The sequence below is a fragment of the Mobula hypostoma genome, chromosome 9 (genome assembly GCF_963921235.1).
Source record: "Mobula hypostoma chromosome 9, sMobHyp1.1, whole genome shotgun sequence".
Taxonomy (NCBI): Eukaryota; Metazoa; Chordata; class Chondrichthyes; order Myliobatiformes; family Myliobatidae; genus Mobula; species Mobula hypostoma.
Genome location: NC_086105.1, coordinates 48,291,595 through 48,315,233, shown reverse-complemented (window position 1 = coordinate 48,315,233; position 23,639 = coordinate 48,291,595). Strand labels below are relative to the sequence as shown.

The window sequence follows — 23,639 nt, the reverse complement described above, 5'->3', positions numbered from 1 at the left end:
ATCCCATTTCTCCAGTGCTATGATATTTAAAGGGCATATAGTTAAACTCAAGTTTTCATTCTTGGTGAGATCTGTAACCTCAGATAGATGGATAGATACTTTATTGATCCCAAAGGAAACTACAGTGTCACAGTAGCATTACAAGTTGCACATACAGACAAATATTAGAAGAGAAGTAAGAAAGAATAAAAAATAACTTACCTCAAAGTCTAACAGGAGGGGGTCATCACTTCCCCAGCTGCACGTGTATCTGGATTACCTTGCCCATGTGGGTCAGGGTCATCAACACCCTACATTTCTCAGCCTCTTGAATATTCTAGGGCTGCAACTACTGTTATATCTCAGTTTGCATTAGGGAGGCAATTCAATCTCCATGAGAGGAGACTTTTTCTATCTTTCCTTTAACCCCTAAGAGTAAGCAGAGCAGGCATGGGATTCCTTAAAGAGCAGATATTCAGAGATTTTACTCATATTCTCTTTGCACTTACACATACCTCTTTTGAACGCGGAACATTCCGCTGTAGATGTAGTAAGATCTCCATGGTGCACACACCAGAGGAAAAAAACATGGCTACTACATACACATTTCTTCATCATCCAATCCAGGTTCCCTTAAGAGCATACCACAACCTTCCATGTTCAACACTGTAGCATCCATTCATTAGACCGTAAGACATACATTGGAGCCGTATTAGGCCATTTGTCCCATTGAGTCTGCTCCACATTAAATATTTGAAAAAGCACTGCTCATATTGTTGAATGTTCCTTTCAACAAATGAACACTCCTTTAATGCCAGATGGTCGCAGCTGCAAACATCTTCAACAGTTCATTAGAGCAATGCTACACAGACATTGGTACAGCATCTCATTACATAACGAGTTTCCCATAAGAGCCATAATTTCAGGTCTCAAATACAAGAGAGTCTGCAGATACGGGAATCTTGAGGAACAGATGTGCCCAGAAACCTGGGCTCAGCCTTGCCATCTGATAGATATTCCCTCGTAGGAGAAGTCAGTTGAAGGCACAATTCTGTGGGGAAACCCTGGAGACACCCCACGGGTCAGGTAGCATCTGCAGAGAGAAAAACCAGATTAGACTGGGATGTCTGAGACTGGGCCGTACAGCCCAATATCGGTAGGTAAATGCGGCCTTTTAACTGTTGGCACCCCATGCGACCCACAATTCATCATCATCCGTCCAACTTGGTGTTGTACAGGGAGCCAGGCCTCCATTACTGGCTCAGCTTCACGTCAAGGAGGTAAGATATGCGAATAGGGTCAGCGGGGAACTGACTTTATTTTATGTCGTTTTAATATTGTCACCTATTAGTAGTATTTGGGGCGTTCTAATTTAGTTTACTCTTATTTTCTTTTATGCTTTTGAAATACCTTGATTTGCTTTCCAGTGTTAAACTACAATTCCCATGAATCCACTGCGTTTGACTCCATTTTTTTAATGATGCAGGTTGGACTCCATTTCCCATGATGCCATCGCCCCACCCTCCGTTTCGCAGAGTTCCCGGTGCCGTGGGGGTGACGGTTTGGTTTTGGGGCTCGGGGATGGGTGAGGTGTTTGGATCCTCCTTACTCGATCTGTAAGTGTCGGCACTGCGCGCACCAGTGAAACCTCCGCCATTCCCTCCTCACCCACCGCCCCATCACCGTCCCCTATGGCTAATCTTGTGGGGTACGTGTCCCCCACCCCACCACCCTCAGTTTAGCGACCTGCTCACCCCGTCCTCCCCTCCCCGCCCAGCTCTTCCACTTCCAATGCCGACGCCACCTCAGATCCACCCTCTCTTGCCCAAACCTTCTCCCTCTATGTGATTGTCACATCACCCCTAACTCTTTCACCTACCTCCGACGCTTGTCTTTCCTTGCCCCCTCACACTCTCCTCCCTTCTTCCCCCCCCCCCGGCTACACGATCAACCCCTGCCCCCGTTTGCCTACCACCCTCCCCCCACACAGTTCTTCCTCCTCTCCTCCTTGGCCGGGTGCCTGTAGTCAGAGAAACAATAAACGTTTGAGTCTTTTCATTGGAACTGATGGTGACCTGAAACGTTACGCAAGTACCGTCTAACGGTTATTCTCTAATCTGTTGGGCAGTTTCTGTTTATAATTCAAATTTCCAGCTTCTTCGGTCCTCTGCCCTGAAGTTCTTCCCCAACCTCCGTCTCCTCTTCTCTCCTTTTCCATATCCTGCTTGCCCATCGCCCCCACCCCTTCTGTGGATGTGACCTGTCTCCTATTCCCCACCTCCATGCACTTCTCACCTGGGTTTCTTTGCTGCGTTTGACTACCCATGCATCCACTTCTTACAATACTAACGTTGTTTTCTTTCCACCTTTTCCTTTGCATCTTGATATCATCCATCCTCACTGGTTTGACATTTTTCAGCGTGGGTGTAATTTCATTGTATATATTGCAGTGGAGACTGGGTTGAATGATCAAGCAGAGGTGAAGTCTTGAATGATTATGTCCTTTTGGATTTATGATAAAAGTTTGTGATGCAGAGAAGCTGTGAAAGTAGTCCAATGGTCCTTAAATTTTAATTCAAGCTGAAGGTTCAGTTCACTTAGGAAAAGGGAGTTTTATCTTTTGTGATGAATGACAAACCAGTATAATTCTGCTGCTTGACAGCAAAAAAAATGGCCATAAGCATTATCAATTTTGACATTAAAGACTTAGATAATTTGTCACAAACCAAGGTTTTGCATTCAACTCAGACTCCTGACATAATCATAATAAATGAACAAATCAGATAAAACTATTTATGGGTAATTGTGCTTCAAACACTTTGCTGTATTAGAAGTATTTTTAGTCCTATTAAAAGACTAAACCAGTACTTTAAAAAGAAAACAGTACAGCAGCTCCTCTACTTCCTTAGTCTGTGGCGATTCAGCATGCCATCTAAAACTTCAATAAACTTCTATAGATGTGTAGTGGAGAGTTTATTGACTAGATGCATCGCAGCTTGGTATGAAAACACCAATGCCTTTGAATGGAAAATCCCCCTACAAAAGGTAGTGGATTCGGCCTAGTACATCACACGTAAAGTCCTCCCAACCATTGAGCACATGTACATGAAATGCTATCACAGGAAAGCAGTATCTATTATCAGACATCTCCACCAGTCAGATCATGCTCTCTTCTCGCTGCTGCCATCAGGTAAAGGTGCAAGACCCTCAGGACTTGCAACACCAGGTCCAAGAACCGTTGCTATCCCTCAACCATCAGGCTCTAGAATAAAAGGGGATAGTTTGCCCCATCATTGAAATGTTCCCACAATCAGTTATCTCACTTTTAAGGACCCTTTATCTCATTATCTCATATTCCCATTACTTATTACTATTTATTTATATTTGCACTTGCACAGTTTGTTGTCTTCTGCACTCTGAATAATCTTTCATTGATCCTGTTATAGTTACTATTCTATAGATTTGCTGAGTTTGCCTACAAGAAAACGAATCTCAGGTTTGTGTATGGTGACATGTATGTACTTTGATAATTTACTTTGAACATGAAACAATGATGCAGTTTACAGAAAAATAAAGAAAAACATGTTAGGCTCTTTGGGAGAGTTTAAATAACAAATGCGACCAAAAAAACAAAAGAATTTCAGATGACTTAGGAAAAGTCCATTTATTGAAGAGGTCTGCCGGACTCCTCTGCTTCTATTTTCTAAGCTTTTCTGCTTCATTCAGAAAGTTCACCTTCACCTTCACCTTCACAACTTCACCTTCCATATAATCTGATCCTGTCATATTTCTTTTTATTTTTAGATGTGTGTGCTCTCTGGTAAAATCATTTTCTAGGTATGCTACTGATGTGCAAAGTCTGCCACCAAATCTGAAAGACAAATTAATTAAAATAATGAGCTTGCAGGGAATTATTACAGATGAAAACATGAGTCAGGTGAGCAAACAACAATTTGTTTTACATGGTGAAGGTAACACTAAGTAAAGTTTTTTTGATCCATTCTTGGTCAGTGGTTGATCATTCCCCTTTTGCCTCTTGGGATTGCTGCTTTTTCATCAGACATGTATATTGTTCATATAGAACCACTCAGTGTAAATGACTTGGTGCCAGGGTCGTTTTTGGAAATGTGAAAACCCTTGAGGGACGTATGTGGGATCCCTTGATGCTGAATTTTGATAGCTGTGAGAAGGGTGGATGCTGCATTATAACCAAGCCTTTTATCTTTGTCCAACACCTCTGAACTTCCTGAATTTGCAGTCATCTTATCTGATTGTTACTAGTTGAGCAGTCTGGTTTCCTTCCTTCCAACCCTACAACTGGCCAAAATTGACTTTGGCATAGCTGTTATCCATATAAATATTGCTTCTGACTAGTATGGATATTGTTTTTGTTAATTAAATTTTCTGAATAAACACTTTCTAACACGGTAGCATAGTGGTTAGCGTGATGCTATTACAGCTCAAGGCATCGATGTTTGGAGTTCAATTCTGAAGCTGTCTGTAAGAAATTCATTTGTCCTTCCTGTGAGCACGTTGGTTTTCTCCAGGTGTACTGGTTTCCTCCTACAGTCCAAAGATATACCAGCCAGTAGGTTGATTGGTCTTTGTAAATTGTCCCGTGATTATGGTAGATTAAATAGGTGATTTGCTGGGTGGTGTGACTTGTGGGCCGGAAGGTCTGTAAATAAATATCACTATAATATTTTCAGTTTAACTTAGGCTACATCCACACTACGCCGGATAATTTTGAAAACGCCGGTTTCGAGTAAAAACGACAGGCGTCCACACTAGGCGTTTTTCAAAATATCTCTGTCCACACCAAAACGGATATTTGGGCAAATCTCCTCCTACTGGGCATACGCAGACACATCTACAGAAAACAAGCGAAGAGGAAACAGTATAATATTTACGTTTCCGTGGCGGCGTTGTGCTATTTCCATAGGATAACACTAGGGTACCAACAACAACAGCGAAAGAAAGTTTTCAACAATGTCTTTGAGGAATACAAAGAAAACCTCCGCTGGAAAATCAGACTGGACTGCTTCGTTTAGACAGACAATGAGGTTGAGCTGTTTCTGCAAGTTACAAACGACTACAAAGTCAGCAAAGCAGTGGAGATGTTTAATTCCAGACAAACTATTAACGTAGACAATAAAGTAAACAACATACGCATGAAGCCGTCCTCCACCCAAGATCAACAAGTGAGTGGAATCTTCTGCCGCCAGACCTGCGCAGTATTTCTGACATTAATATTTTTAAAGATAGACTCAACCAAATCAATTTCGGGGACCTAGTCCAAAAAGCTCACTTTACAATGTAACTCTCATGCCGTTCACACTGACTGTGTGTTATAGCAGCGGTGGTCAGTCAGTCAGTGACAGTGCCGGCCTGGAGACCCCGGGGTACAGGAGATCGAGGGTACGACCACCGCAGACTGGGAGACCGGAGGATACGGGCAGAAGAACAGAGGATGCAAACAGAGAAACTGAGGCGACCAGCTTGAAAGCCACCTCCAGTTTAAATTCCATGCGGAATATTTTGGAGGATCAAGAACCAAGAACAGCCCCGTCCGGCAGTGCTTGCACGGTCCCAAGCAGAAGCAGAAAAAGCATTGTTGTTGTGGTGTTGTCATGACAATGTTTTAAAATCTCTCTGTTTACTCCGTACACACTAAAACGCGAAACAATCATTTTCAAATTTACACACTCTGGAGAGTGTTTTCGAAAATCTCCGTTTTCGGGGGATGAAAACGCCGGTTCAGTGTGGACGGAGGGTCAAAACGAAGAGAAAAAGCTTCGTTTTCAAAATTATCCGGCATAGTGTAGACGTAGCCTTAATGGGTATAGATCATTCTTATTGTTAATTACAGTTGTTACATAATTAACTTCCTTTTCCAAGACCATTAATGTGTGTATTTAACATCAGGTGCTTTGTTTGCAGGTGTTACACCCAGGCCTCCAGAAACTGGATCTCCGTGACTGCAACATTACAGATCAAGGGTTGCTCATGCTTCAGATTTGCACTCAGCTGAGGGAAATTAACTTGAGTTCCAGTGAATGCAAGCTCTCTATAACCTCTGAAGGTAGCTCTGATAGCTCATTTTGAACACTGGGATGGATTAAGAAATTAGGAGTGAAATAAGGCAATTACTCTTGCTACAAAATTCTGTATAACCTACAAAGGCAAGAGTTTGTAAAAGTTAAAATAAGTTAGCTAATACAAAGCAACTTTAAAATCATAAACTTCCAATTCTCAGAGGTAATTGAGGATGGAAATCAAATTATAATATGTGCCTCAGTAGTTACATGTTTTTGTACTAGTCTAAGAACAGATTGCCTCATGGCATGATTATTACACGATTTAGAAGGTTCCCAGCAAATAGGGTAAGTTCAGATATTATTAATGGGAGAAAAGGAAAAAAAATACGTGCTTGTATAAAAAAATATTCAATTATCTTCTGAGACATTTGGAATTCAGACCTGCTCCAATGCTCACAAAGGACAGGATGACAGCAAACTTGAGCTGATATAGTGTCTCCAGGCTAAGCAGAGGACACTATTGCCACATTTCAAAGAGCATTTTGAATAACTGATGTTCATGGTGTTAAAACACTTGGAATATAAATAGTAATATACAATCAAACTTGGTCCTCAAGTAATTACGTTTATTGTCAGTAATGGACAATTTTTGTAAACATTGGTTCAGGTCAAGATTCTTTTGGCAACGTACAACTTGTGCACTAATGATTGAAGATCATCACAGATTGCACTTGACCAAGTTAGTGAAGTTATTTGAGTATAAGTATCAGCAATTGAATCACACATGGACTTTTTAAAAAAAACTTTTTATGAAACATTTAATTAGAAAAGTTAGGAAAAATGAAGGCCATGAAATTAAACTGAGGAATGGATACAAAATTGGCTAAAGGGCAGAAAGCAGTGAGTAAAGAAGAAGTATAGCCCTTAACTCGGCAGTGGAGTTATCGGGGCACCGTCTTTTAGTGTTTCCGTAGCAAGCTATTCTTGTTTTTATGAGGCCGAGTTGCTAGCTTGACGCTCAACCCGACTTGGATTCGAACTTGGGAAGCTTCACTCCGGAGTCTGGCGCTGATATTATTGTGCCACCCAGCGGGACAGTGAGCAGCAGTGAATAACTGTTTTTGAGGTGCCTCCATGTCAATTGGTGGTATCCCTCATGGTTGGTCTAACCACTTTTTAATAAATAATTGTGCTGAATTGATATAAACCAAGTAATTTTAACGTATTCTTAAGAAAGACAAATTTGGAAAAAGGAAGATGACACTTTTTTCTTTCTGTTGATACTGTCTGACCTGCTGGGATTTCTAGTATTTTGATTACCTATTATTTTATAATAGAGCATCATATATTTTTCTGCAGTTGTTTGGTCCATTTGCACTTCCCTTCTCAGAACTTCTGCCTTGAAGATGGTCGGTATTTCCTTCTGACTGAATTTTCATAATTTTCTCTATGTTCACTCTCAATTGGTTTAATTTTCTCTTTGTATTTGATGAGACATTTACCAAAACACATCTTCTAGCCATATCTCTTTACTCAGCAAATGTCCTCAGTTCAAAATTATTCCTTGTAGATCTCAGTTGAAATTCCTCCCTTTGCATTTTGGATTCCTTGCTTCCCTGCTTGGTGTTTTTTTTTTGGTTTTGCACGCATTCTAGAAAAGTTTTTGACTAGAATCTTCAATGAACCATGGTACTTTAAAATTATTCAGTATTTTTCAAATTACGGTTTTTGCCACATCCTTAAAGCCATGCACTAGAACCTGCAGACTCTTGACTTTTCTCTCCAACAACATCTCAGATCTTTTCCAGTCTGCAATTGTGGACTTCAGGCTTGCTAGGAGCCACACTTACATCCCCATCTACAACAACGGAGCTGTAGTGGAGCATGTATCAAGCTTCAAATTCCTTGGTGTCCACATTTCCGAGGATCTCACCTGGTCCCTGAACTCCTCCATCCTCATCAAAAAGGCACAACAGCACCTTTATTTCCTGTGGAGCATCAAGAAAGCTCACCTCTGTCCCAGGATACTGACAGACTTTTACCGCTGTACCATTGAGAGCATACTCACCAACTGCATCTCAGTGTGGTATGGCAATTGTCCCGTATTGGACCGCAAAGCACTCTAGCGTGTGGTGAAAACTGCCCAGTGGATTATTGGCACCCAATTGCCCACCATTGAGAACATCTACCATAAACGCTGCCTGGGCAGGGCGAAAAGCATTATCAGGGATGCATCTCACCCTAACCATGGAATTTTTACTCTTCTCCCATCCGGTAGGCGCTACAGGAGCCTCTGCTCCCGCACCAGCAGGCACAGGAAGAGCTTCTTCCCTGAGGCTGTGACCCTGCTGAACCTCACATCACAGTGCTAAGCAGTATTGCACCCATATTGTACTGTCTCAGTACTTTTATATTTGTGTGCTGTAGCACTTACTTTTTATTTGCAGTTATTTTGTAAATAACACTATTCTTTGCATTTCTGGTTAGATGCTAACTGCATTTCATTGGCTTTGTTTCTGTACTCGGCACAATGACAAGTTGAATCTAATCTAATTTTTTTTATTGCTCTTCAGGCGTTAGACATTGCAAAAGTCAAGATGTTCAAATGTTTCTTTAGATATTCTTTTCCTTTTGACTGCCATCTTTTCTCTGAAACTTATCCTTTGCTTTTTTCATTGCCCCTTTTTGACATAACCCTCTCCACTGAATAATCAGTTTTTGGCAAAGGCCATAGCTTCATTCTAATACACTAGTACTTAAGTGTATTTTGACTGTAGCACAATGTTGAGCTCTTCTTCTGCCACCTTCACCTTTTACCCAGTTTTGCCCCGTGTGTTCACTCTGTGGACTTGACCTTATCTCATGCCTTCAGAATTTTGATTCACTATCCTTGTAATCTTTCCAGTATTCATTCACTCAAACTTTCCTAATCTGAATGTAGTGTTCCATTCACTAACACCTAATGCCAACTTTATTGTTAAACCTTCCGGTTATAGTGGTCTTGTTGTTCTTTGCAGAAACCAACTTCTATCTTTCAGAGGTTGAACCTGAATTCTGACATTTTTTCATACCCCTTTTTGAGCCGTTGTCCCATGTCACATTAGGCCATAGTTCCCCTTAAAGCAATTGACCTTATTTCCTCTGTGCTTCAGATCCTCCAACAACATAGTCTCACAATGAATTACAATGCGTAAGCAGGACTTCTGGTTACGGCAGCTTGCTCTTGTCCTGCGGAATGCACTTTTCCTGCTTTAGTTCCCTATTGTCCAACCTCTGCTGATCAAAACATGCATTCATTTTGTCGGTATCCACCATTCTAATAGTTTCTTGTCTCCTGACTCCCAGCACCTTCATTTTCAGCCTGGATGTCTAATCCTTCCTAGACCTTAAAGCCCTTTCTTTGTAGTTAGATGAATGCCCAGCCCAATCCCCATCAGAGTCCTTTCCCTGTCTGTTTAAACTTCCCACATTGAATATCTTCTGCTTTCAAAATAACAGAAAATGCTGGAAACACGAAGCAAGTCAAGCAGCGTCCATAAAGAGAAAAACAGTCAAAGATTCAGGTCAAGGATGCTCCATCAGAATTGGAAAAGTGAGAAAACAAACATTTGATTTTTTTAGTTTCCCATAAGTGGGAAAGGTGGAGAGAGAGCAGATAAGATGTCTGTGTTAGGGCGTGAACTAAATTTGTCATCGTAACAATTACTTTAAAAATAATACCTTTTGTACATGGTTGCTTACCTGATATTGTTAAATTCAAATCTGCAATTTTAATCACACTGTTTCTCTTATAGATCTGCTTGGCCTATTCAATGCTCTCAGCACTTTTTTTGTTTGGGTTCCCACCATCTCAAATTGTTTGTTCCAACTTCTTTGACTCCCCTAACCTCTCCCAAACAAAATATGTTGCTGTGGGAATCTGTATGGATCCAAGATGTGTCCGATTCTGAGATATGTAGAACATTCTCTATTTCAGACAGCATTGAGATCCTCCTTTTACTTTCTCATACTGATGCCTTGGTGCCATTTCTCATTTTGTCCTGAACCAGTAAAAAAAAATTGTTCTTTTTGTTCATTTCCGAGCGGCTGTAATCTTGCATGTTGGCTCCTTTTTCTATCTACATTCTAGGAGATAAGTTTATGGTTAGTATCTTCCATGCCAGAAGTTCGAGAGAAGGGCTGAAATGAGTGTAGTTGCTACTACTAAGAAGGTATTTGAGAAGCAGAAGATCCAAAGGATGAGTCACCTAGATTGGGTGGACAATGCTCAGGGTCCTGAAAGCAGTAGCTGAAGAAGTTATGAAAGGATCTTTCAAAAATCTTAGTGGTTGGATTGACAGCAGCAGTTTTTGTCCTTTGGCACCATTCCAGACTCCAGTGATTTCTTTTATATAATAAATAAATACATCACTAGAGTCTGGAATGGTTCCAGAGGATGAACATTGTCAATGTCAGTCCACCCTTTAAGAAGGAAGAGAGACCAAAGTCAGGAAATTATTGGCTGGTTAGTCTGATTTCAGTGGTTGCTAAGATTTTAGGCTCCATTTTGGGCTACTTGGAAGTATATGATTATTTTTTTTAAAAAGGCAGAGGTCAGCATGGTTACTTTCAGAGAAGATATTGCCTGACAAATCTTTTGGAATTCTTTTGAGGAAGTAGCAGGCAAAAAAGACAAAGGTGGATAGTTTACCTGAATTTTCACAAGGCCTTTGTCAAGGTGCCACATGAGGCTGTTAAATAAAATAGAAGCCTGTGATGTTAGAGGCGTGGTGCTAGCATGGATAGAAGATTGGCTGACTGGCAGAAGGCAAAAAAATGGGAATAAAGGGGCCTTCTCTGGTTGACTCCTGGTAACTAGTGGTGTTCCTAATGGTTAGTATTGGGTCTGCCACTTTTCACATTTTATGTTTAAAAATCTGAATGACTGAATTGATGGTTTTGAATCAAGTTTGCGGACAAAGACAGGTGGAGAAGCTTGTAGATTTCAAGGAAGCAGAGCGTCTGCAGAAGGACAGCAAAATGCTGGAGGATCTTAACAAGTCAGGCAGCAATCAATGTTTTGGGCTGAGACCCTTCATTCCTGATGAAGGATCTCGGAAAACATTGACTGTTTATTCCCTCCATAGATGCTAACTGATTTGTTGAATTTCTCCAGCATTTTGTGTGTCTTGCTCAAGATTTCCAGTATCTAACAAATCTTCTGCATGTTAATAGTAATACAGATTCTCTTAAGACCATAAGACATAGAGGCAGAATTAGGCTACTCGGCCCATTGAGTCTATTCCATCATTTCAGATTTATTATCCCTCACAATCCCATTCTGTTGCCTTTTCGCTTTCACCTTTGATGCCCTTACTAACCAGGAACATATCAACCTCCACTTCAAAGATAACCAATGACTTGGCCACTGCAGCCGTATGTGGCAATGAATTCCACAGATCCACCATACTCTGGCTAAAGAAATTCCTCCTCGTCTGTTATACAGGGACGACCTTCTATTCTGAGGCTGTGCCCTCTAGTACTAGACTCCCCATACTCTTAAGAAACATCCTCACAGTGTCCACCTTATCTAGACCTTTCAGTATTCAATAGGTTTCAATGGGAGTCCTGTCATTCTTTTAAACTCCAGCAAGTTTAGGCCCAGTGCCATCAAACACTCCTCATACATTAACCCTTTCATTCCCAGGATCATTCTCCTTGGGACCCTCTCCAATGCAAGCACGTCCTTTCTTAGATAAGGGGCCCAAAACTACACTCAATATTGTCGATGATCAATACCTTATAAACCCTTGCCATTATTTTCTTGCTTTTAGATTACAGTCCTCTCGAAATGAATGCTAACATTGCATTTGCTTTCCTACCAGTGACTGAACCTGCAAGTTAACCTTTAGGGAGTCCTGCATCGAGGTCTCCCAAGTCCCTTTGCACCTCTGATTGCTGAACTTTTTTCCCCATTTAGAATATAGTCTATGCCTTTACTTCTTGTAACAAAGTGCATGACCATACAGTTGCCTACGCTGTATTCCATCTGTCACTTTACCCATTCTCCTAATCTGTCTCTATCCTTCTGCAGACTCCCTGCTTCCTCAACACTACTGACCCTGACCCCCCCCCCAACATATCTTTGTATTACCTGCAAACCTGGCCACAAAACCATCAGTTCTGTCGTCTAAATCATTGACAGATAACATGAAAAGAAGCAGTCCCAACACTGACCCATGTGAAATAGCACTAGTCACATGCAGCTATGCAAGAAATCTATACAGGTATCTATTTGATATTCACTCTATTTGACTTTTTTTTTGTTTTGGGGACTAATGATGTTTTGCTCCCTTTGAAGCCTTTGATTATGTGGTTTTCTGCAGGTTTAAAAGTTATTGCTTCATCCTGTCCCCACTTGTCAGAAGTGTGTCTCAGAAGATGCCAGAATGTTTCAGATGAAGGGATTGTAGCCCTCGCACAACGATGCAGAATGCTACAGATAATCAATATCAGTGGCTGCTTAGGAATCACTGATGCCAGCTTGCAAGCACTGGGGAAGAACTGCAGGTTTCTGCACAGTGTTGATTTTTCAGCCACAAAGGTACACTGATAACAATAATATAATATGTTCTTTGTATTTTCTGTCCCTCTTCTATTTCTTTGTCCTTTAATAGCCTCTGCCCAGAGGGTTAGATGCTTTGGCTTGTTCAAACTGGTCAGAGTTGTATAGCACAGAAACAGGCCCAACTTGTCCATGCCAACCAAGATGTCCATCTGAGATTGACACATTTGCTTGAATTTTGCCCACGTTCCTCTGAGCATTTTCTAACCATGTACCTGTCCGATATATGTTAAACATTGTAATTGCATCTGTTTATGCAGCTTCCTCTGGTAGCTGATTCCATATAGCTCACTGTGTGGATAAAGTTACTCCTTGGATCCGTTAATAGTTCCCCTTAATATGTCCTCTAGTTTCAGACCCCTCCCACTTGGGGGGAGGGGAGACTGTGACCATCCTCTTTATTTCTGTCCCTCTGCTTTTATACTTCTGTATGTCAGCCCACAGCCTTCAGCTCTCCAAGGAAGAAAAGTCCCAGTTCATCCAGAATAACACACGTAAAATGCTGTAGGAACTCAGCAGGTCAGGCAGCATCTATGGAAAGGGATAAACAGTTGATGTTTCAGACCGATACCCTTCATCAGTTCATCCAGCCTCTCAGCTCAAATTTGCTTCTTATCAGAACTAGTCATGGGTTATGTAAAGTCATTATGGCTAAATCACATAAATAGATGTAATTAACCCCTAAACTGTAAGGAATAATTGAAATAGGATTTGTGATATTGGTTATGCTGTTCATATACAGTGGATTCAGGTTAATTGAGACACATCGGGATCAATACATTTTGGCCCAATTAAGCTGCTGCCCCAATTAAACAAAGTTTCATGAAAGTAGTTAGGTTAGATTAGATTATGAGGATACGCAGTCCTCTTTTATTGTCATTTAGTAATGCATGCATTAAGAAATGATACAATGTTCCTCCAGTATGATATCACAGAAACACAAGACAAACCAAGACTAAAAATACTGACAAAAACCACATAATTATAATGTATAGTTACAACAGTGCAAAGCAATACCGTAATTTGATAAAGAACAGACCATGGGCACAGTAAAAAAAATAAGTCTCAAAGTCTCTCGGAAGTCCCATCATCTCACACAGACAGTAGAAGGAAGGAAACACTCTCCCTGCCATGAACCTCCAGTGCCGCAAACTTGCCAGTGCAGCACCCTGGAAGCACCGACCACAGCCGACTCTTGAGTCTGTCTGAAAACTTTGAGCCTCCGACCAGCCCTCCGACACTGAGCACCGAGCACCATCTCTGCCGATCACTTCAACCCCAGCCCCAGCAACAGGCAGTGGACAAAGCCGAGGATCTGGGGCCTTCCCCTCCGGAGATTCTCGATCACACAGTAGCACGGCAGCGAAGCAGGCATTTCAGAAGTTTCTGCAGATGTTCCTCCGTGCTTCTCATGTCTGTCTCCATCAAATCAGGATTGTGCACGGTACCTACTTAACAAATACCGATATCATTTTGGAGCGGCCGCGCGCACTGCGTCGCGCCGCCATCTTCTCCTCCTTCCTCCCGCCACCTTCTCCCTTTTTTTAAAAAGATATTTTTAAAAAAAGACAAACTGCTGTTTAACTAAGTAACAAATTATGTATTTAAATGAAATACAGAATAAATTAGATACTACCACTACAGTACTATAAAACTGCATTAGTTTCTATTAGTTATTGACGGAGGAATTCATCCAGTGTATGCCACCGTGTTCTTTTGATTGACTGTAAATGAACAAAATCAGTGCGGACACCTTGTGCATATAATGCACTGCTTCATAAAATACTTCTAATAATTACATCCTCTAAATCTTTATTTTCATTATAACATCCAAGATGATTGTTGATACCTTCAAATCCTTCGTAGTTCCTAACTTGTTGAAGTAGCAAAATCATTTCATTTTCACTCCTGGCCATTTCTGGCATCTGAAGCCTGAGTTCTTGAAACTACAGTGAACAAAACAGTTCTGAATTGTCTTGCTGCTTATTTCTTGCCAACTGTCAGTGATTTAAAAAAAAACACTGCTTTTTGAATACAAACACATGCAATTTTGTTTGTGTTTGTCTGTTATTGTGACTTGGATGAAGATCAGACCACATTTTGTAAGTAACTAATGCAGAAAACCAGGTAATTGCAAACTTTTTCTTCCAACTGTAAGCTTGCCTTTGTAACTTGCCATTTGAGATGCCTCTTGAGAAGGAAGTGCAGCAACAGCAAATTAGCAATGAAGAAAATTTGTTGTCACTCAGAGCCATCTCCTCTCTCATCTGTTTTGATACAGCTCATTGCAGAACAGATTGAAGGATTCTGTTTATTTAAATGTACTGCATATGAGTAGTATTTTTAGCACCTGACTCAAGCTGCAGAAGGATAGGGAGTTAATATTTCGAGTTGAAACCCTGTATCAGTACTGTGCCTCTGTCAATGTTACCCGAACCACTGACTTGCTGCAGCAGTTTGCTTTTTGCTTGAGGTTTCAGCATCTGCAATTTTCTTATACCCTCATTAAAGTATAGCACTCTAATACATAGGTAGGCGTTTTGAGTTTTATTCGGGAGTTTAAAAGGAGCTGCAGCAGTTTTAAATTGGGCTCCCTCTTGTGTGATGATTTTGTTTGGACATTTGAGTTTGTATCATATAACCATATAAATGATTTTGGAATGCCTGAAGATAAAAATCAAGTAAAACAAACAGCAAACCAAAAAAAAAGTTGCTGTCAATGAGTCATTATGAATGACTCAAGTAAAACTAAGAAGAATGTCCCAGACAAAAGAAACAACACAGACTGTTCCTAAGGCACACAGAACTCTAAGAATCCAGTGTAAGTATAAAAATGTTGCAAATTTTGTAAAGTAAGATGCTCAGGATTTGATTACCTGTTCTTGATAGTTTATTCTCACTTATTTTGCATCAAAACTATTGTTGCAAATATTGCTTACTGTTTTAATTGTTCTCTCATTACTAACCATGTGTTTGATGTTCATAATTGTCTATATTAAAATGATTCAGTGAACATTGCATAAATGTTTTAAAATGTCAATAGATCTAGGCCTTTTAAATGCATTTTAAAGGATAAAAATGATTAAATGTTCTTTCTTTTGCAATGGCTCAAATTTAAGAGCTATTCAGATTTAATGGATGAAGAATAAGACAACTGTCCTTCTCCCCCTGCCCCCCATTTGAGATTAAACTATGAGCTGCAACATTGCACAAATTCACCCATTTATCTTTAATACATCATATTTGTAGTTTGTGGCTTTTTGAAGTTATGCAAATTTACTTTGAAAACAAATTTTTACTAAATTGTACAATCTTTAATTGTTTTGAAATTGTTTCCATGTATGACAATTAATGATGCTGCCTTGTTATACTATTGCATTGTTAGAGAAGCCATGGTTATGAGCATCAGGTGCCTTAAAATGCAGTAGTGATGTAACTTATCAAAGATCAAATTAACTTTATTATCAAAGTACGTGTATGTCACCATATATTACCCCGAGATTCATGTTCTTGCGGGCATTCACAGTAGAAGAAGGAAATTCAAGATTTTAAGTGGAAAAACTACACACAGACTGTCAAACAACCATTGTGCAAATCGAGAGAAACTATGAAAATACAAAAAGACAGGTAGTAATGATAGTAAAATAGTAAATAAATAATTCTGAGAACATGAGTTGTAGAGTCCTTGAAAGTAAGTCCATATGAATCCATTCAGTGTTCAGTGAATAGAGTTATTCACATTGATTCAGGAGCCTTATGGTTGAAGGGTTATAACTGTTCCTTAACCTGGTAGTATAGGGACCCAAGATTCCTATACCTCCTTCCCAGGGGCAGCAACGAGAAGAGCACATGGCTTGGATCGTGGGGTTCCTTGTGGCAGAACTCCTTGTAGATGTGCTCAATGGTAGAGGACTTTTCCTGTGATGGGCAGGTTGTATCAACTACTTTTGTAGGCTTTTCTATTCCATACCAGGCTGTGATGCATCCAGTCAGGGTGCTCTCCACTGTGCATTTATAGAAATTTGTCAAAATTTTAGATGGCGTGTCCAATCTGCACAAACTACTTTTTTTTTAAAAAAAAGTCATAAATATTCTTATGTCAGAATATTTAAAATAGATGGATCCAATAGCTGTAAATGTTCTAGAGGAACTAATGTGATTCATTGGTTCCATGGACAACTCCTGAAGTGAATGGCTGTGAAGCTTTAAAACTACCATGGAGTTCATTGGAAATTGTGTTTGGATGCAATCAATGGAAGAACAGGGAAATGATAGAAGATTATAAAATTATCCATACATTCTCTATAGCCTTGCCTTCCCCATTTCTGAAAATCCTTCCATCTCAGCAGCCTGTTCATGTACTCTATTTCTCGTCTTTTGAAATATCCACATTGAATAACCTCACACTGCTTTTGTTCTTTGACTGCTATGTTTACAGTTTGGAACTCCCTTACTAAGAGTCTTGACTTATTTTCTCCTTTGGCACCTCTTAAAATCCTTATAACCAAGATTTTTGATCACCTTAATATTTCATCATGGCTTGATATCAAATTTTATTGACACACTTCAGTGAAATAGATTATGACTATTACTATGTGTTGCATGAATATTCATCTGGAAGTCCAAAAGTTTATTCTAAAACATACTTTGATATAGATTTTTTTTTCAGAATCAGCAGACATTAAACATGCCACTTTGACTGCCATAGTTGCAGTTGTTTAAATCTATTACAAGTTGTAAATTTGCAGCATGTTTTGTGTCAAGTTAGTAGTGTGGCAAGACTGGACAGTCTGGATAGTGGAGTTATACTATGCCCTTGGAGCAGGTGAATGGGTTGTAAATACAGCATGACCTATTTTAAGCACCTTAGTATTTTATTAGTTAACTGTACAAGAAAACTATTAATCTCATTGTAGAATGCACAATGGTTCCCTAGGAAATAGTGTTATATTTCAAGTCACTTCATTATAGGAAGGATGTGAAGCTTTAGAGAGGGTGCAGAAGAGATTTACCAGGATGCTGCTTAGATTGGACGGCATGTCTAATGAAGGTTGAGCAGCCTAGGATTTTTCTCAAACAAGACAAAATCTGCAGATGCTGGAAATCCAAGCAACACACAACATCCTGCCTGGCCTGCTGAGTTCCTCCAGCATGTTGTATGTGTGTTGCTAGGACTTTTCTCTTTGGAAGAGGGAAGATGAGAGGTGACTTGACAGAGGTGTATAGGATGATTAGAGGTAGAATGGATAGCCAGAGACTCCCCAGAGCAAAAATGGTTAATATAAGGGAGAGTAATTTTAAGGTGATTGGAGGACAGTATGGGGGGATGTCTCAAGAGAGTGGTGGCTGTGTGGAACACCCTGTCAGGGGTGGTGGCAGAGGCAGGTACATTTGGGGCATTTTACAAACTCTTAGATAGCACATGAATGATAGAAAAAGTAGAGGGTTATGTTGGAGGGAAGGATCAGATTGATCTTGGAGTAGGTTAAAAGGTCAACACGACATTGCGGGCCTAAAGGCCTGTACTGTGCTGTAATATTCTGTGTTCTGTATTTGGAGAATACTGATGAGCTCAGTCAGTAAGTAGGTTAAGTGAATATAATTTGGCTGGCACACAAAATTGGTAGTAATAAAACCCAATGATAGATTTAAATTAACATATGCATTGTTACCTGACTTGGGAATAAATTGTAATTGTTTTCCAAAAGCACCCCAAAGTAATACTTAATATTTGTTTGAAGGAGTGTATGTCAGCATTTATTATCAATCCCTCGTTAGCCTTGAACTAATGAGGCAGTTTACCAGCGATCTCCGAGATGGATCTGGAGTTATAAACATGCCAAACTGAATAATGATGACAGATTTCCTTCCCTGAAAGCCTTTACTAAATCAGATGGTTTTGTTTTTACCATCTGGTAGTTTCATAATTAGCAATTCTGACCTAATTATTAATTTAGTTATAGATAACTTAACTCTTTGGTCTAATAACAAATTGATTTGAGGGACATAGGTTGTTGTAATGGGAACATACCTTATTAAAAGTAATGCTATGGCTTCTGAGTCTCCTCGACCCTGTTGCAAATAAAGCTTTTAAACAAAATGTCTTTATTTTTGTTTAATTTGACCATGCTCAGAATAGCTATAAATATATTCAAGATGGAGAAGAGACCATATGACTGACCAGGTGAATATCCAGCAAGTGGCAAATAATGTGTTCACTGTGCCGTTGCTGTGAGTAACAGAATGCACAAATGGCCATTGGTGAGATTGAAAGTGACTAGTTGAAGGTGGCTAGACACATATGAAACCGGAATTGGTAGTACCATAAAATCTCAAATGTGACAGAGATGAATCACAGAAAAATAAATTTGACTAGCAAGATACTGCAATACCATAGTTCAATAATTTCAAAATTGGCTTAGTGGTTTTACCAGTGAACCAATGGGTTTTGTCCAAAGCATTGCTGCATCAGTCAAACCAACAAAGTTCTCTGCAGTCTGTGCAGAGGTAGCTCACGTACAGTTGCATGGGGTGGTGGGGAATAATTTGCATAAAGAAACAAGGGTCCAGAATTTACTTACACTAATCATCAGACTAAGCCCTGGATTAAAAGAATCTTCCTGTTACAAGTGACTAAATTTATTAGATCTATATTCTTTGGAGTACAGTATAGCACAATGAGGAGAATGACAGGGTCGAAGTTGAGATATTTCCACTACAGGCAGAATCTCGAACGGTGATGTGGTTGCCAAGTCATTTAAATTTGAGGTGAATAGGAACAACTTCTCACAGAAGGTGGTGAATTAATGGAATTCTCTACCCTGGACGATTGTGGAGACTGGATCATTTATTAGATTTATTTAAAGATACAGCACGGTAATAGACTCTTCTGGCCCAATAAGCCTGTGCTGCCCAATTATACCCATGTGACAAATTAACTTACTAACTTGCATGTCTTTGGAATATGGGAGGAAACTGGAGCACCCAGGGGAAATAACTTGCACGGTGACAGGGAAAGCATACTAACTACTTACAGCTGTGGGATTGAACCAGGTTGTTTGTGCTAAATGCTACACTACCGTGCCACCCCTACATAATTGGAGGTGTTTAAAGAGGAGGTGTGTTAAGAGATTTTGGAAATAGGAATAATTTGGGAATATGGAGAACTAGCACAGAAGAGGAAAGGAGGCTTGGAGCAGATCATGTATAGTGGACTGGTTGGGCAAGTTTGAGGGAACAAGTTACCTTCAACCCCTAGTTTCTTCTTTCATTCTCATATCTGATCCCAAACATGTGGACAGCAAATGACAACCATATTGAGCTTGGCTTCAATGCCCTTTTCTCTTCTGGAGTTAGAGAATGCTGATCATCAAAGTTTACATGCAAATCATGACTTTTGAGTGTGGTTGCTTCCTAGGGAAGTTTATCAATCAAGAAATCTGTGCATTCACAAGGAAAAGCAGATCAGTGGCCATTACTCTTTGATAACCTCAGTAGTATAAAAATAAACACCAGAAAAACAGGAGGAAGGATCAAGTTCCAGTGTGGCCAAGTGTTCCACAGGAACCACTCCCAGCTATGCATCTTCAACTTCCATATCTTCATATCCAATTGTGAAAACTAGGAACATGCTGGAAGCTAGATTTCACAACACTCTGATTCTAGTTCTTCAGCTTTACATCAGCTAGGTAACCTCATTTGTTTGAATTGAGCCATGGACTTTGATTAAAAAGGTAAATTCAGGTTAAATATCTTTTTTTATTATGTATACAAAATAATACATTATAAAGTAGTTGTGCATGTAAAGTAATGCTTATACAGTATATGTATTCAAGATCGTTTAATGTAATTTCCAGTACACATGTGTAAAGTAGCAAGCCGTCAAAGGCCACTAAAGCATTACTGGGTATGGCACACAAAGATCTGTTGTCCCAGGCCAGGATGCCACTTATGGTCTGTTGTGCTTCAGAACAGCAAGGCCTCAAGTACAGTAGATCCCACAGGTGCTACATTAATTAACAGCAGACATGGAATAAACCCAGGCAGCATATACAGGCTAAAGATCAGATCCATCCCATTCTCTGCAAGAATATACAGAACCTTTCATACTGTCTGTAAAGCACATGCACATTCTAAAGTACATTCAAGAACTTTTAGGACCACTCCTGTTTCACAGCAATTAGTTTCAAACCATGCTTTCTCACAGCATTACTAATCATCATTTCTCTTTTATCTTGTCAGGTTTCTGATGCTGGTGTTATTGGGTTGGTGAATGGAGTGTGTTCACATAATTTAAAAGTAAGTTGTTTAATACAGTTTCTGTGCTCATTATTCTGTATGAATTTATCCATAAAGGTTTTCTCTCTCCTACATTTGACAACTCTGGGTTGCAGAAATATGTGGAGCATTTAGTCTTACAGTAATCTGTATTGCAGTTGGTCATGACTAGGTTAGCTACTCAAAAGTAGTCACCTCTGTTTTTGAGCTCTTTTGATTGGACTTGAAGAGGAGGGAAATCTGTGTAGGCAGGGAGGAGTGGGCAGTAGCATGATCTAGGACAAGGTGACAGAGGTGGAAAATAATGACAGTTGGAATACTTTGAGCAGTGAACAGGAAGGGAGAGGAAGCTGAGGAAGAACCGTAGATAGCGAGGAAAGGAATGATGGCATTGGAGAATTTTAATTCGGCTCTGAAATCCAATCTTCTCTGAAATTACTATTTTGTTTAGGTTTCAATCATGGTACTATTTATAATTTCAAATTTCAGAAGGTTTTGATTTTCTGTAAATTAGGTAAACCCAAACTGAGTGCACACTTGTTGCTGTCGGCGCAGATAATTAACAACCTCATTAGAAAATTTGGGTTTATCGAAGATGAGTGGTGTAGCAGAAGCTATCTTCGTTTAATTTGGGAAAACAACACATTTATAGTGTGTTCAAAAGGAAAATTACTGAAAAATTTTGCTACTGAAAAATAATGCTTGAGCTGGGGAAACTCGGTAGGTCAGGCAGCATTGGTGGAGAAAGAAACATTTCAGGTCACTGACTATTCATCGTATGAGTGTTGCCAGCATTTCCTAGCTTTATTTCAGCTTTCAAATGTCTGCACCGTTTTGCTTTTCAAAGTGCCCATGCTTGCTTACCTGATTGTAAAAATGTATGTAGTAACATGTAACTGTTGTTCTAAAGTCAGCACAGTAGTTTTATTGCCAAGTCACATTGTTAGATGTGCTGTTTTGTCAGACATCCCATCTTTCAGAAGAGAAGTTAAAGAGAAATGTTCCCTTGGTACTGTTATTCAGATGAATATTCATGGTATTTGTAAATCAGGACATTATTTTAGCCAATTTCCTTACACTGCTACTTATTAAATCTTGCTCCATGCAAAAGATAGATTTCTGGATTTGTGCATGTAACAATAACCGTAGCAACTAAAAATAATTCTCCCAGCCTTTGCAACATTGCTTGAAAATTGGCAGGTTGTAGACAGATGCTGGTCTGGCAACAGTAAGAGAATTTCACTTATTCCAAATTTAATGTGAGGATACCTTTTCTTTAGGAGATTCATATGGACCGTTGTGTGAACCTGACAGACGAAGCAGTGGAAAGCGTGCTTATCTTCTGTCCCCATATTTTCATTCTTCTTTTCCATGGTTGCCCACTTATCACAGGTGAGTTGGAACACAATTAGCCTTATGCATATGCTTTTTATTTTGTTGATCATGTCATCTCAGTTTGAAATACAAGACAAAGTCAATGTCTCACTGAGGACATGACATATTCTGCTTGATATTCAGCCATGCAGTAGTATCCTAGACAGTCTCTGGACCTGCTGAGTTAGGTAACCCCTTCTCGACAATTGAATCCCTCTGAACTGGACAAGAGGGGAAAAAAACTGCCTGCTACACTCTCGTTTCTGAGATCTGTAAGTGCTGCCTGCAAGCCTTCTATCTAAGTTTTAATCATCCAAAGAGATAATATCCTTTTCTCAGCTCATGTTCATACATACATGAGCTATTGTCACTATCAATGGGGAGAGGGAATCCTGGTTTATTTTTCTTCACCTGGGACAAGAACAAGATTGAGTGCAGCTTGGATACCTCCCAAAATCAGTGAGGTTACCAGCACTCAGCCCAGGCTCTAGTGCAAGGGGCTCCTGTGTGAGGTAATGGATGTTACTAGCAGTTGTTGAATCAGTATTGGGATTTTCAAGAGACACCAAAAACATTAGTGAAGGGATGTAACTGCTCTCTTCAAGTGTGCTACACTTTTCTGTTTTCAGATCGTTCAAGAGAAGCTCTGCAACAATTAGCCTACCCCAACCAAATGAAGCAAGTGACGTGGACTGTTTACTGAATTTTCTTTTTTTTAAAGCCTTTGTTTAATAGATGGTAACTAATGTGTTCTGTAATTTTCATGCACTATCAACAGTTGCTCTGGGCATTTGTGACTAGGTAATTATAAATTAATATTTTTATTTAACTTGCCGACTACAGTATAGAATTTATGTTTATGTGGAATGTCGCACTTGGATGTATGCAATATTGGTGTTATCATTGCTTTGGTGTGATGTACTGTAAAATAAATTTGAATCTACTTGAAATCTTTGGATTCTTACTTTTAAGTATCAGGAAAGAAAGTGTGATATACTGTATTATACTGATTTAAACATTCAGGTTCTGTTGGAATAAATCTGATTTATAGGTTGGATTCAGTAGAAAGACCATAACTTGTATGTTCTACACTTAATTAAAGCAAGGTACTGCTATGATGCAATGTTACAGGTTCAAAGGTTTTTGTTTCAATTCCAGGCCTTTGTTGGGTTGAAGTCAACCAGAATTCTTGTTGTTCTCAAAAGGCAGATTTGTGGTATAAGGAGATGTTAAACAGACTAGGTCTGCATGCAATGAAAGGTTATCTCAATATAATACACAAAATGCTTATAGTGTTAAAACCAGGAATTGGTCTCAAAATAGAGCTCAACTCTCAGCACAGAGATGAATTTTTTTTGACCCAGTAA

At 39.7% G+C, this 23,639-nt stretch overlaps 1 protein-coding gene across 2 annotated transcripts; it reads left to right on the top strand.

The window, feature by feature from the left end:
• The first annotated feature begins 1,163 nt into the window (after positions 1-1,163).
• amn1 (antagonist of mitotic exit network 1 homolog (S. cerevisiae)) lies at positions 1,164-23,037 on the top strand. 2 transcript variants are annotated; one of them, XM_063058255.1, is made up of 7 exons: positions 1,164-1,259; positions 1,466-1,595; positions 3,784-3,916; positions 5,920-6,061; positions 12,383-12,600; positions 20,863-20,919; positions 22,179-22,319. In XM_063058255.1, the coding sequence occupies exons 2-7, from the start codon at positions 1,483-1,485 to the stop codon at positions 22,308-22,310; spliced, it is 795 nt and encodes a 264-aa protein (XP_062914325.1). In that variant the 5' UTR covers positions 1,164-1,259; positions 1,466-1,482; the 3' UTR covers positions 22,311-22,319. The 2 variants fall into 2 exon arrangements, with proteins under 2 accessions (XP_062914325.1, XP_062914324.1); XM_063058254.1 differs by lacking the exon at positions 1,164-1,259 and adding an exon at positions 22,902-23,037 and having other exon boundaries at positions 22,179-22,290.
• The last annotated feature ends 602 nt before the right edge of the window (positions 23,038-23,639 follow it).